This window comes from Hyla sarda, chromosome 4 (genome assembly GCF_029499605.1).
Source record: "Hyla sarda isolate aHylSar1 chromosome 4, aHylSar1.hap1, whole genome shotgun sequence".
Lineage (NCBI taxonomy): Eukaryota > Metazoa > Chordata > Amphibia > Anura > Hylidae > Hyla > Hyla sarda.
In genome coordinates this window covers 76,089,522-76,102,461 of record NC_079192.1, presented here as the reverse complement: position 1 = coordinate 76,102,461, position 12,940 = coordinate 76,089,522, and the positions used below count along the sequence as shown (strand labels likewise).

The 12,940-nt window shown below is 40.1% G+C and overlaps 1 protein-coding gene across 1 annotated transcript; it reads left to right on the top strand.

The window, feature by feature from the left end:
* The first annotated feature begins 1,171 nt into the window (after positions 1-1,171).
* On the top strand, positions 1,172-12,582 carry BMP10 (bone morphogenetic protein 10). Its single transcript, XM_056571407.1, has 2 exons — positions 1,172-1,490; positions 11,398-12,582. Exons 1-2 carry the CDS (start codon positions 1,172-1,174, stop codon positions 12,330-12,332), a joined length of 1,254 nt encoding a protein of 417 aa, XP_056427382.1. The 3' UTR covers positions 12,333-12,582.
* Positions 12,583-12,940: the final 358 nt, after the last annotated feature.

The window sequence follows — 12,940 nt, the reverse complement described above, 5'->3', positions numbered from 1 at the left end:
GGATAACCCCTTTAAAGCCTTATTCCACTTATCTCTCATTAGGTAGAAGCTTTTTAGTACCGGTAATTGTTTAATTTATTAATACTTTAGAGATACTTATAGGAAGTCTTAGATGTTTACAAACAATTTAACCAAAGCAATGCAAGTTCATCTCAGATAACCCCATTTCGGATAACACCTTGAGACTTTTTTGTGTATATTTACAAACTCTATAGAAGTAAACATGTGGTTTAAGGTTTAGTGGCTCCTTAAAATGGTGAGGACATTACAACACATCCTGCAAGCAAGAAGCCCTATTTATTGGAATATTTGCTTACGTCCATGCTGAAGAAAGCTCATCTACTCAGGGAGTTGTCTTTCTTACCAACAAACAAATTCAGTCATATAACCAGAATCTCATTTGCTGAAAATCTGTCATATAAAAGGTCTCATTTGCTGAAAATTACTTGCAGGCCCATGTATCCCTGAATAAGGTTGTGACCTCCATAATATTACAGTTAAGACAAAAAACGTTTCCCATCCTTCTTCTGAGGAAGATCCAATTTTTTTTTTTTGTGTTCAGGCTTTAACGTATACTCTTTCAGAAAAGCAGCTTCTAGCGGTAATGTAAATTTGTCCTGGAAAAAATCTATTCATTCACACGGAGCCTATACATGCTTCTTGCATGCTAGCTAAAAATCACATAAAACTTCTCAGAGGGAAACTTTGGCAGACTTCAACAGGGAAGTTTAGCTGCAGAACAAGGGCAAACTTTTTTTTCCCTCTTTAGCAGAGAGAAAAATTGGCCTATCTCACAGGCAGTGTCAGAATATGGAAATGTTTACAAAATGCTCATTAGGAAAAGTGGGATTCTGAGATAGCAGCGAAATCTGGTGAGACGCTTCTAGTGTGGGAGATAAGGGGAGCAGGGATGCTGTAGGGACATGTTATCAAATTAGTGAAACCTGGAGTTTTTGAAAAGGGAAGAAGAGAGGGAGGGAGAGAGAGAGAGAGAGAGAGAGAGAGCAAGGAGTGTGTATGTGTGAGAGAGAGAATGGTCACAAGTTTCAGATGAGTGTTTCCATACTTGTCAACTGCAGATGACAAAAGGACTGTCCTCTCAAGAGATTAAAACACACACCGGACACCACTGGCAGCTGAGATTATTCCTGAGCAGAAGCAATAGCTGAACATGGATCCCATCTCCCTGCGGGTATACGTGGTCCTAAGTTTCCTGGTGCATTGCGTATCGACTGGTCCCATCATGGGCTTGGAAGATGATTTGCCATTATACGACGAAGTCCTTTCGGAGCAGGATGGGGTCGATTTCAACTCCTTGCTGGAAACTATGAAAGACGACTTCTTGAAGACCTTAAACCTTTCCGGGATCCCGGTGCAGGCACCTGTCAAAGTGGAGCCACCAGAGTACATGCTGGAACTTTACAACAAGTTTGCAATGGACAGAACCACAATGCCTTCGGCCAACATCGTCCGCAGCTTCAAAAACGAAGGTAAGAGGCAAATATTAACTCACTTGTTACATTTATTGACTTTTTTTTTTTTTTTCAAAAGAACTATTTAATCCAATATATCCTGGTAGCCAAATGTAAGGTTCAGAGAATTTTATGTTTAAAACTCTATTTCTATTTAGTTCTATTTTTGAAATTCTGTTTGAATATGCTACACTTTTCTTAAAGTTGTCTGCTTCTTGTCTCCATAGAAATGAAATGATATAGGAAATTAAAAATATTATGGCTAGTTCTAGAATTTGTCTTTCTAAATGAAGGCAGCTATGCACATCCATCGAGTAGCTCTGGAGAAGATGCATATAAAGACGTCAGGGCAGACTATATAGACCACAAGAGGGGCAGTTTAGTTAATGTGTCACAAAAGCAGACATCCCACGATCTTCTTTGACATTGGTCCATTAAACACGATCCCTGAAGGCTTGACCACGTGTGTAGCTCATTACAGTTGTTCTGCTTTTTTCTCATGTACATTCCTAAGTGTTCCATATGCAAAAAATGTTTTGAATTAGTATACATTACCATAGGTTGCCCAGAGGAATACTATGGACATCCATATGGCAGCCAAAGTTTATCCAAAGTCAAAAATGTATCATAACAAAAAAATAGATATCCAAAGCAGGGGTATAAATATCCTAGGGAAGGTACAATTTATGGTTCCATGTATGTAATGGTCCTATGAGATATTTATCAGCTCCATATAAAAAAATCATGTCATAATTCTTTAAAAAAAAAATGTAATGGAAGAGTTAACCTCAGTTGGCTTGTGCACGTGAGATTTCCTCTGAAGTTCCCGGCTTCTCTTGAATAGAGACATGAAAGTAGAATATCTTCAACCCTCCAACCATTTCACAATTTATTTGCTCACAAAAGCGAAACCTTCAAACTATCAGATATTTTTATACAATAGTTCCAGCTGCTTCTCATCTCTTATATCAAGTCATCTCTCTCCAGGCTCACATAAAAATCATTCTGTTGTGGGAAAGGCCTCACCTAAACGTCTTGCTGGAGGTGCGGTTGGGTATTTGCAATCCATTTTTTTTTTCAGAATCCGATTTGACTTTTTCAAAGGAAGTGTTCTTAAAGAAAACAAATCCGAAACAATTCTCACTATACATGAAAAGTAAAGTGTAAATACAGGATTTAGGATAAATCATTTTCCTTAAAGATCCTTTTACATTATTAGAAAAAAAAAGTAAAGCATTTTTCTAAAAACAGTGCCACTCTGGTCAGCAGGCTGTGTTTAGTATTGCAGCTCAGTCTCTTTCCGGTAAATAGCTGTAATATTAAACATAACCATTGGCTCATAGTGGTTCTGGTTTGTGGGATAAACCAAGCCCATTTTATAGTCCAGGACAACCTTTAAAAAAAGTTTATTTAATTGGTATAAAAGTCAAACGGCACAACAAAGTCTTCCATAGCCTAAAATGGCTAAAGTTCTTAATTTTGGCTTTAATTAAGCTATTACCAGTCATGGATGCAGGAGAAGAAGTAACACTCAGGCTATGGTGCTTTAGGGGGTCCACAGACCTTGTACTATATGAGATGAAAAAACTATTATAAATGGTACCTGGTAGGCGAGGACATGTAACAGATTTTGCATTGGGGCCTAGGATTTTTAAGTTAAGCCTTTGATGACTTAATAGGTTCTAGTACTATCTATTTCCAGTTTTACTTGCTACCGTTAAGACTAAGCGCAGAATTTGACCATTATTTTCAGAAGCTATACTAAGGAGCCTAAAAATTCCTATAAATGTTGAGCCCACTGTGTGAATAATAGAGAAGGTTGATGAGGGTGTTATGTTTCACGGTAGGACTAGTGGGTGGTATCCTTTTGATATGCGCTGTCAGATTACATATCAATGTACAACCTTAAATATGCACTCGAGGGTAGTTACATATTAACCCTAGTTCTGTAACCCTTTAGACTATAAAGGGTGTTTTACAGAGTCAGGCTGGCTATTCCCTAGAATAAATCATATACAAACAGGACGTCTGTCTTTAATTATGGTTAAACTTCTTTTGCTCCCCAGTGGGCTATACATTGTGAAAAAGTACAGTACACTGGATAAATATTTTACATGGCTGTCATACATCCATTTCTTTGCATGCAAAATATCAATAAAGCAATTATTTTCCTGACCCCAAAACACTAATGTTCTTTAATTGTTAGGTCAATGGCGTAACACTGTGGTAGTTAATGTTGTTCTTTACTTGGAGTACAGTGTTTATGTCCTATAGACCGAGCCAAGGAAAAATCATGGTCCTTATAAGTCACACACTGAAGGATTATCTAGAACCCTATGCCTTGCTCTAGCATTTCACGTACTGGGAGGTTGTTGTTGACAGAACTGGAACTAGGAATTTTAATTTGTCAGTGTTTGCCGTCACACATCACTGCTATCCCTATGGATGTTAAGGGCTGTCAGTAAATAATAAACTGGATTTTATGTGTATGCTCCAAGGCTAAGTCCTGTTAAATCCAGTCTTTCTACTTCTGACATGTTACTTTTTTTTGCAGTTCATTAGTATATGTTTTATTGGACTTGGGAAAAGTGTGTGGACTGAGCTACAACATATTCCCAAGGAAGACTTTCTAAGAGTAACAGAACATTCTGTTGGATTGTTAGGATCATTGTATCAAACATAGTCTTGTTTATAGAGAATTGGCACATGAAACATGTAGTTGGATGAAATACAGTCTGGAAACCTATCACCAGGGAACAACATCTTGTCTATTCCCATTACAGAGACCATCCATACTAATATTATGAAGAATAGCCTTTAATAGGCAGTGGTTATCTTCTAAGATAGGACACTACTGGTGTGACTTAGGTCCATTCATTGAGTGATAAACCTGCTAGACCTTCATGGAGAACCTGTTAATCGTGGACAATTTATCTTGACAACGACAATGTATTTTCTTGTCTTCTTGGGAACTTACCCAAATATAATTTACCCAAACACTCCCAGAAAAGTCTTGTTGGAAACACTTTCTACGGCTCATTGGTATTTTTAATGCTTATGGTTTTCATAGTCCATCGTGGACAGTGAATTTTAATCCAATGCAGCCTGACTCAGTCGGAAATAGTGTAAAACAAGCCTCTCCTAAGACTGAATGACACATTGTATGAAATGAACCTGCCCATAATGTTTTGACTTGAAAGTGGAGACTGTAACCAATGTTTCTCTGAGATTCTTCAATTCATTGTCATTGAATATGATGGTTATCTAATAGACCCCAAGGGTAAGCCTACACAGAGTCCACCATATGGCCAAAGTGAGGTTTTACTGCACATCAGTGGGGTTTTAGAATGCTGTTTTTTTTTTGTTTTTTTGTTTTTTTATATTCTTTTCATGTGCAAAAGACGTGCAGACATTAATAAGCATTCTAAAACAGCACTACATTGCCCTGTAAATGTATATTGGCCAAGTTTTCAGTCATGTGTGGCCTTATTCTATATAATAAGAAAACATGTTTTACTTCCACTTTTCTATTTAATCACTGAAACTAACAATATTACAAAATGAAAAAAGTTATGCATATATCTCTGTCAGACTAAAGTTGGCATGTGTCCTGAATGGGAAGATTGGAGAAAGCTACTGCCAGAAACCTCAGTGGCTTATCTTCCAGAGAACACACAGAATGGGCAGTGGAAACCCAACATGCACAATCTTTTTCTCCCCCAATGGCCTTGATTTACTAAGAGGGGAGTGGAGTTTTTTATTTTTATTTTTTCTACGGTATTTACTAATGTTTCCCTACGTTTTGCACTTTTCCCTACATTTAGCTTTTTGTACAACTGCCCTGAGCTGTGGGGTTTTCCAGAGCTCAAATCCACCACATTTTCTGTGGAAACATTAGTAAATATGTTGGGATTCTTTGAAAATTTCAGGGACACGCCCCTCTTTTGACAGACACGCCCCTTTTTAGATTTTCTGAGTTCAATGAAGAGTTGGTCAGGTTTTTTTTACACTTTTTTGGTGCACATTCTGGTGCAGACACAATTTGTGGTGCAATGCACCAAATTCTGGTGCACAACCCGACAAACCAGGTCGGGCTTACAATAGTAAATCAGGGCCAATGTCTGCCAAAGGGAAGAGTTGGGAGACCACAATAAACATGTGTGCAGCAGAAGAAAATAAACCCCGGCTCAGTAGGTGCACAGCTATATTTAACTTTGAAAAGCCACTGTCAGCAGATCAACCTCAGGGTGCTCATACGTATAGTTCACATAGATTCCGAAGATGTATCCAATAGAAGAAAGCGTAGCACTCAACATCAGTTTTTTTTAATTTTTATATGTCATTAGGTTTTGTTACAGATATATCCAAACTTTACAGGGGTAGTGGGTGTGCAGGGGCCCTACCTAGGCAACAGCTTGTTTTTTTACATAGCTTCGATGCTTCTTCAGGTCAGAAGCAGCATCAAAGCTATGTGAAACAGGCTGTTGCCTCTGTTACACCACTGCACACCCATCCTCATACACTGTGATTGGGCACTTTCTAAGATTTTCTAGCCTAAGTTTACAAAAAAAAAAAAAAATTTGACAGTTTTAGTAAAGTGCTTTTTGAGATTAAAAAACTTCTGTACAGAAAAGAGAGATTATGTCAATTTGAGCCATTAAACCCATGGTAGGGCCATTGTATGGATGCATAAATGCTTTCTAGTGAGAACCCAGTCTAAATTGGGTATTAAAGGGATTATTCGGGATTAGAAAAACAGAGCTGATTTCTTATAAAAACAGCACCGCCGCTCTCCTCAGGTTGTGTGTGGTATAGCAGTTCAGTTCCATTGAAGTTAATGGAGCCAAGTCGTAATACCACACACAACCTGAGGACAGGGGTGGTACTATTTTTGGAAGAAATATATATATTTTTTTAATTATTATTATTATTATTATTATTATTCCTGATTAACCCCTTTATATGGGTTTTCTGGGCTCAGGGGAAAAAAATGAACTCAGCAGTGAACCAAACTGCTCACACAGCAGCTGATAACACTCTTTCTCCATAAACATATTTTAGTCATAAACCCCTTCTTCCGGTTTACAGTAATAGCACTGATGTGTGACTAGTTCCACAATTAACCAAACAATACCCATACTGGGCCCCTCCATTCTCCAGGCCCGAGACCTGATTGTGATTAAAACTTCATTAGCGGCTCAGATACTTTAGTATCCATTTAGATTCACATGGTCATTTATTTGTTGTAATTTGTCAATTACCATTTTATTACCTAAAATATTTCATTGCTTCTAATATGTATTGTTCAAGGATACATATTCTCCTTGTGATGGGGTACAACAATTGTTTATTTAACTATATTAGACCAACTACTCCCCTATGTCCTCATCTGGTTAGCTCTACCACTGCCAATTCATGTCTTTTATGGCCTTTATTGTTGAGAGTCTAGCCTCATATGCAGACTTACATCTATGAGGATAATATTTATACTTTTGGTGGCTGTCAGCTTGTGTAGGAAGTCATATAGACCATGCTATGCTGCCTGGAAAAAAAGGAATGCAAATTAACTCTCCCCCAGAAGGAAAAAAGCTGACTTAGAGGTAGCTAACCTGTAGGTCAATGTCTGACGCATAAAAAACATGACTAAGCATTGCAAATCAAACCAGAATTTTCTCCATGAGGACACAACCCAACTGTGCATGGCTGTTTCTATTATGTCTTCAAATCCACCCCAAAAGGCTTCTCAATTAACTAGCTATCACACTGCTCTGCACCAATGAAAAGCAAAATCCATGAAACAGCCTGTTTCCTTTTGGAGGATATTCTTTGTCATGTTCCAAGGCTCTCTTATGTGTAAGACATTGATATATAGGGTAATTACTTCCAAAAGTTGACTCAAGATAAATAGCCTTTCTTCTTAAGGTGCAGATCAGATGACAGTTATCTTTACTAACTTCCCCACACACATGAACATTTGGCTCGTTCTTCATAGGGAAGGGAGGCATAAGCTACAGCCAAAATGTTCTGGCACAGGCTTATACCTCCCAGAAAAATAGGTTCAGGCATTGGAAATCCAATACACCTAACCCTTCTCTCTGTCAACATCGTCTGTCGGTGGAGAGTCAGGAGGCTGCCAAAAAGCTGGCAGGTTTGGCCTGTAGTATAAGGTGTATAGGCATCTGTATTATTAAAGATTTTACTAGAAAGCTAAAAAATAAATGATAGACCAAAGATCATCGGTAACGTATAGAAAGCCCTTCCCGGAGCCAGTAAACATAGGGACACTGCTCCAGCAAGCCTCCTTTAGCTACTCCCTAGTTAGACTTTTTCTACACAGGGTCCTTCTCTCTGTGGACAGTGCAATATGGCTCTTGGTAGTCTTTTCTCTTTTACGTAATAGGTAAACAAGCTTCTCTGCCACATGATAGAGAAATCTTGAGGAGCGACCCAATAAGATGAGCATTTTTGTATGAGATCTGCCACCTCTATGGATATCCCTAAATAAAACTTTGTCCTTCGACACGTTGTATTGTGATTATTTCCATTCTCATGAATTTTGGTGCAAAATAATGGCTAAGTTGTAACAACACAGGAAATGGGCCTGACTATGTTTTATCTACTTAGATACAACTTCCTTCCAAATGTCTGAAATGCGATATTGGAGGCTATGTATGTAGACAACATAGTTTACTCAATCATTTCCTGCATATGGAAATCATGTTGAACTAAGAGATAAAGGTCTAACAATTCACAAGGTATGTTATTTGTTAACAAAGAGTCTCCCCAATGCACGATCTGTGGCACCATGTCAATTCTGCAGATGCTTTAATCTAAGGCACACCACCATATGTTGTAAATACATACATTCTCCTGCTTCAAACAAGTGTGCGAACGCTCAGCACAAAAGTTCCCAGGCAAGAAAGGTGCTAACAGCACGGGACTGAACCAGGGGCAGTGCGAACAGACGCTAAGCAGACCTGTCTGTTCAACTGGACTATTTCAGAGCACCTGCTCTTAGCAACTGCAAGGGTGTGTCGGGTGAATGGGAATTTGGGGGCATGGTCATTGTAGATGGACATTTCTCATTGTTAGACACTTATGTACTTTACATACCAAAATAATGTAATGGCAGCAGGTATAATAGTCATTCTTTGTTTCCTAGCTACTGCATCAGCAATGAAGGGACTACAAAGGTATATAAAGCCTAATAGAATCGATTAGAGAATCTTCTACATTGACTCACTAAACCTCAGAAGTTATCAGAGACAGAGCCCAACTTTATTTGCTTAAAATTGAATGCATTTGGTGCAATAAAACAAATCGAAATGACATTAGATCTGAGGTAAAACTGATGTTTCCAATACGCACTCAGTAGGATGCACACAAACTATGCACCATATCTCTAAAAACTTAAAGTATGAAAAACTATTTCTTATAGTGAGAAAAATGTTTACATTTCTAATCCTTATGAAACTCAGTCATTGATAATTCTGCCTTATGTGTCAATCAACATTATTATAGTAACAGGGATATCATACTTAATCTTCATCAAGAGGCTATGAAGCATTGTGGGCAACCATATGTCCCATCTAAGCCAAAATACATCTTTAAAGTGTCTCTGTCATTTAAAAAAACTTTTGACATGTCAGAGACATGCCAAAAGTTTTGATTGGTCAGGGTCTCGGTGTTCAGATCCCCAAAAACTATTAGAAAGAGTCAGCAAAAATGTGCGGTTTTGAGTACAGCATTTCCTTTCTCACTTTGGTCTCAATCCAGTTGCAAGAAAAAGCCCCATAGACTCATAATGGAGCTTGTCTCCTGCAACTGGACGGAGATCATATTTCCCAACTAGTTCTAATGATCAGTGGGCATCTGAACACCCAGAACCAAACTGATTATAAACTTTTAACATGTCCCTACACAATAAGCAATTTAGGTTTTTTTGGAGTCATGTTGTCCAACCTGTGGCTTTCCTGAACCATGTCCTTAAAGGGGTATTCCAGGAATTATTTTTATTTGACTATGCTACAGGGGCTGTAAAGTTAGTGTAGTACATAATATAGTGTCTGTACCTGTGTGTGACGGTTTTCTCACAATTCTTCTGTGATTTTCACTCCAATATTTATTTTTACCAGCATACAAAATGACTGTTGTCTCGGATTTTTCCCAGCTTGCAATGCGGCCACTAGTCAGCTGATGACAGGGAGCCTGTCTACTTCAATGGTGGGAGAGAGCTCAATCTCCAACCAATGCAACAGCTGGAGGCACCCTGATTGAAAACCACACTGATTTGAATGGATGCAGACCATTTATGTTTCAATGGGTGGGGTGGCTGATGTGAGGGAGGGAGGGAAATTTAATTATGGGATTTGTAGTCAAAAAAGAAAAGTCAAACAGGAAATACTAGTTCACAAACAGCTAGACACAGTGTTATGGTAATCTCACAGCATAGCCATTTTGCCCCAAGACAAGCGCAGATCCTTCCTAAGCATGTCCATTACTGTCTGACAGGTATGTGCTAACCCCTTTAACTGCAGCTCAGGGCCCTTGGTCATTTGTAGCCATGGCTTGAGATATGTATATGTTTAGTAAGAAACATGACAGACGTTTGGTAGAATCACAACAGAGTTACTGACTTTTATGTTACTAAATGAGACATGTTAACTCAAGAAAGAATATACAGTATTTATCGGCGTATAACACGCATTTTTTAGGCTAAATTTTTTAGCCTAAAGTCTATCTGCGGGCACTTTAAATCAATGAACTGCAGCGGCTTTTGCAGGTCCAGAGACCTGCCGTCGCTAACCGATTCTCTGCCCCTGCCTATCCTGGGGTCCAGAGACTGCCGGCACCGCTGCCCCATTGCCTCTGCCAACCCCGGTTTTTCTAACCCCGCAGAAGCCCCCAGGAAAGGCAGGGTGAGAGAGGCCGTCGCTGCCCGCTTCTCTCCCCCTGCCTTTTCTGGGGTCTAGAGCCCTGCTACCGCCGCCTTTCTCCCCCTGGCTATCGGCGCCGCTTCTCTCTCCCTTGCTATCGGCGTCACTTTTCTCCCCCTGGCTATCGGCGCCACTTTTCTCCCCCTGGCTATCGGCGCCACTTCTCTCCCCCTGGCTATCGGCGCCGCTGCCCCATTGCCTCCCCCATCCCCGGTTTTATAATTACCTGTTGCCGGGGTTGGGTCTCCTGCGTCGTTGCTATGCGCTGCGCTACGCAATGACAAGTGATGTCGTGTTGAAGATGTCACTCGTCATTGCGCCTTGCAGTGCATAGCAACGACACAGGAGACGCCACACCGGAGCCAGAAGCAGCGCGGACCCGACCCCGGCAACAGGCAATTATAAAACCTGGAATGGGGGAGGCAATGGGGCAGCGGTGCTGGCAATGGGGCAGTGGTGCCGATAGCCAGGGGGAGAGAAGCGGCGCCGATAGCCAGGGGGAGAGAAGTGATGCCGGTAGCCGGGGGGAGAGAAGCGGCGGCAGCAGGGCTCTAGACCCCAGAAAAGGCAGGGGGAGAGAAGCGGGCAGTGACGGCCTTTCTCCCGCTGCCTTTCCTGGGGGCTTCTGCGGGGTCAGAAACAGTGTATCGGGGTATACACATGCACACACACGCATCCTCATTTTACCAAGGATATTTGGGTAAAAACTTTTTTTACCCAAATATCCTTGGTAAAATGAGGGTGCGTGTTATGGGCCGGTGCGTGGTATACCCCGATAAATATGGTAAAGGAAATAAATCATAAAACTGTGTTATTTATATGATGACATGATGACGTGCTATTTCCAGACTTTGGTTACTGAACAACATTGTTGCTATCTCTATAAAATAATATTAAATGAGGTATTTCATAGTTATAAAATATAGAGTTCTACTTACATTTTATTTTGGCTTTGATTCTAATATGATATATACATATCTTTTCAACAGATTTTTCCATGCCGTACAGTGATGTCCCAGAAGTGAAGAAATACCCTCTGCTCTTCAATGTGTCTATTCCTCATCATGAAGCAATAGTAATGGTTGAGCTCAAGCTCTACATATTGGTTCCAAGGGACAGGGTGCCATATGAAGGAGTGAGCAGAAAGATCACTGTTTATGAAGTACGCAGTGATGATCAAGGAGAGAGGAAGATGGTGGAACTGGCCTCCAGGCTGGTATATAAAACGGTCAGTGAATGGGAAATGTTTGACATCACTGAGGGTGTACATCGCTGGAGCAGGTCGGAATTCACAACCCGCATGCTGGAAGTTCACTTACAAAATCCAGACATTGACCTTGAAGATTCAGTGAACGCAAAGCTGGACATAAATGTGCAACCAGAGACCAAGCATGAACCTTTGCTTGTTGTATTTTCAGATGATCAAAGCAGCGAAAGAAAAGAAGAGAAGGAGGAACTGAATGAGATGATAAGTCATGAACAAGACATAGGGCAAGATAACTTAGAATTCGGGGGAATGGGTAACATGCCAAGTGAGGAGTCCTTGCTACAGATGAGATCTAACATTATCTATGATGCCAGCTCCCGCATTCGAAGAAATGCAAAGGGAAACACTTGCAGGAAGACCTCCCTCTACATCAATTTCAAGGAAATTGGTTGGGACTCATGGATCATTGCTCCAGCAGGTTATGAGGCTTATGAGTGCCGGGGTGTTTGCTCCTATCCCTTAACAGAAAATGTCACGCCAACTAAACACGCCATAGTACAAACTCTGATCCATATGAAAAACTCACAAAAGGCATCTAAAGCTTGTTGTGTAGCAACAAAACTGGATCCCATATCCATCCTGTATCTGGATGCAGGAGTTGTCACTTACAAGTTCAAATACGAGGGCATGGTAGTGTCGGAATGTGGGTGCAGATAGTAGTCTATGGAAGGAGGAGGTGGCTTTCTTGTATATTTGTAAATTTTGTATTTCCTTATTTAAAGAGTTTTATTTAAGATTGTGTGTACAGTTAATATATGTTTCCAAATGGTCAATGAAGGGCCAAGCCTCCACTTGGTTCCCTTACATCTGTAAGGTGTCCTTTTTTGCCTTGCGATCCAGAGTAACCTTGGTTCTGTAAATTCAACACTGCTGATAACTTCATCTCTAAATGGGACTAAACTGTAAGATTTTCTTTGCCAATGAAGCATTATGTCACTTTGAAACTGATAAGCGGATTTATTTGTATATCTTGTTGTGCTATTTTTGCTGGCACGGTTTATAGTAGTCCAGCAACAGGAACTGAGTCATAATCATTTTGGATCCCCCCAGAGATCTTCCTTCTGACTAGATAAACTTAGCCTCTCACATACGGGTCAGTATGAAAGATTTAATCTTTACCAAAGGAATTAAAAGATCACACAGTACAATTACATTACTGTATGATGGTTGTAATGTCATAGACTAGAGGCAGAATGTTATGTCCTTGTTTGCATCCCATCAGATCATTTATTTTTTTGCTTTTAGGACTATTGCTCAGGGTCCTA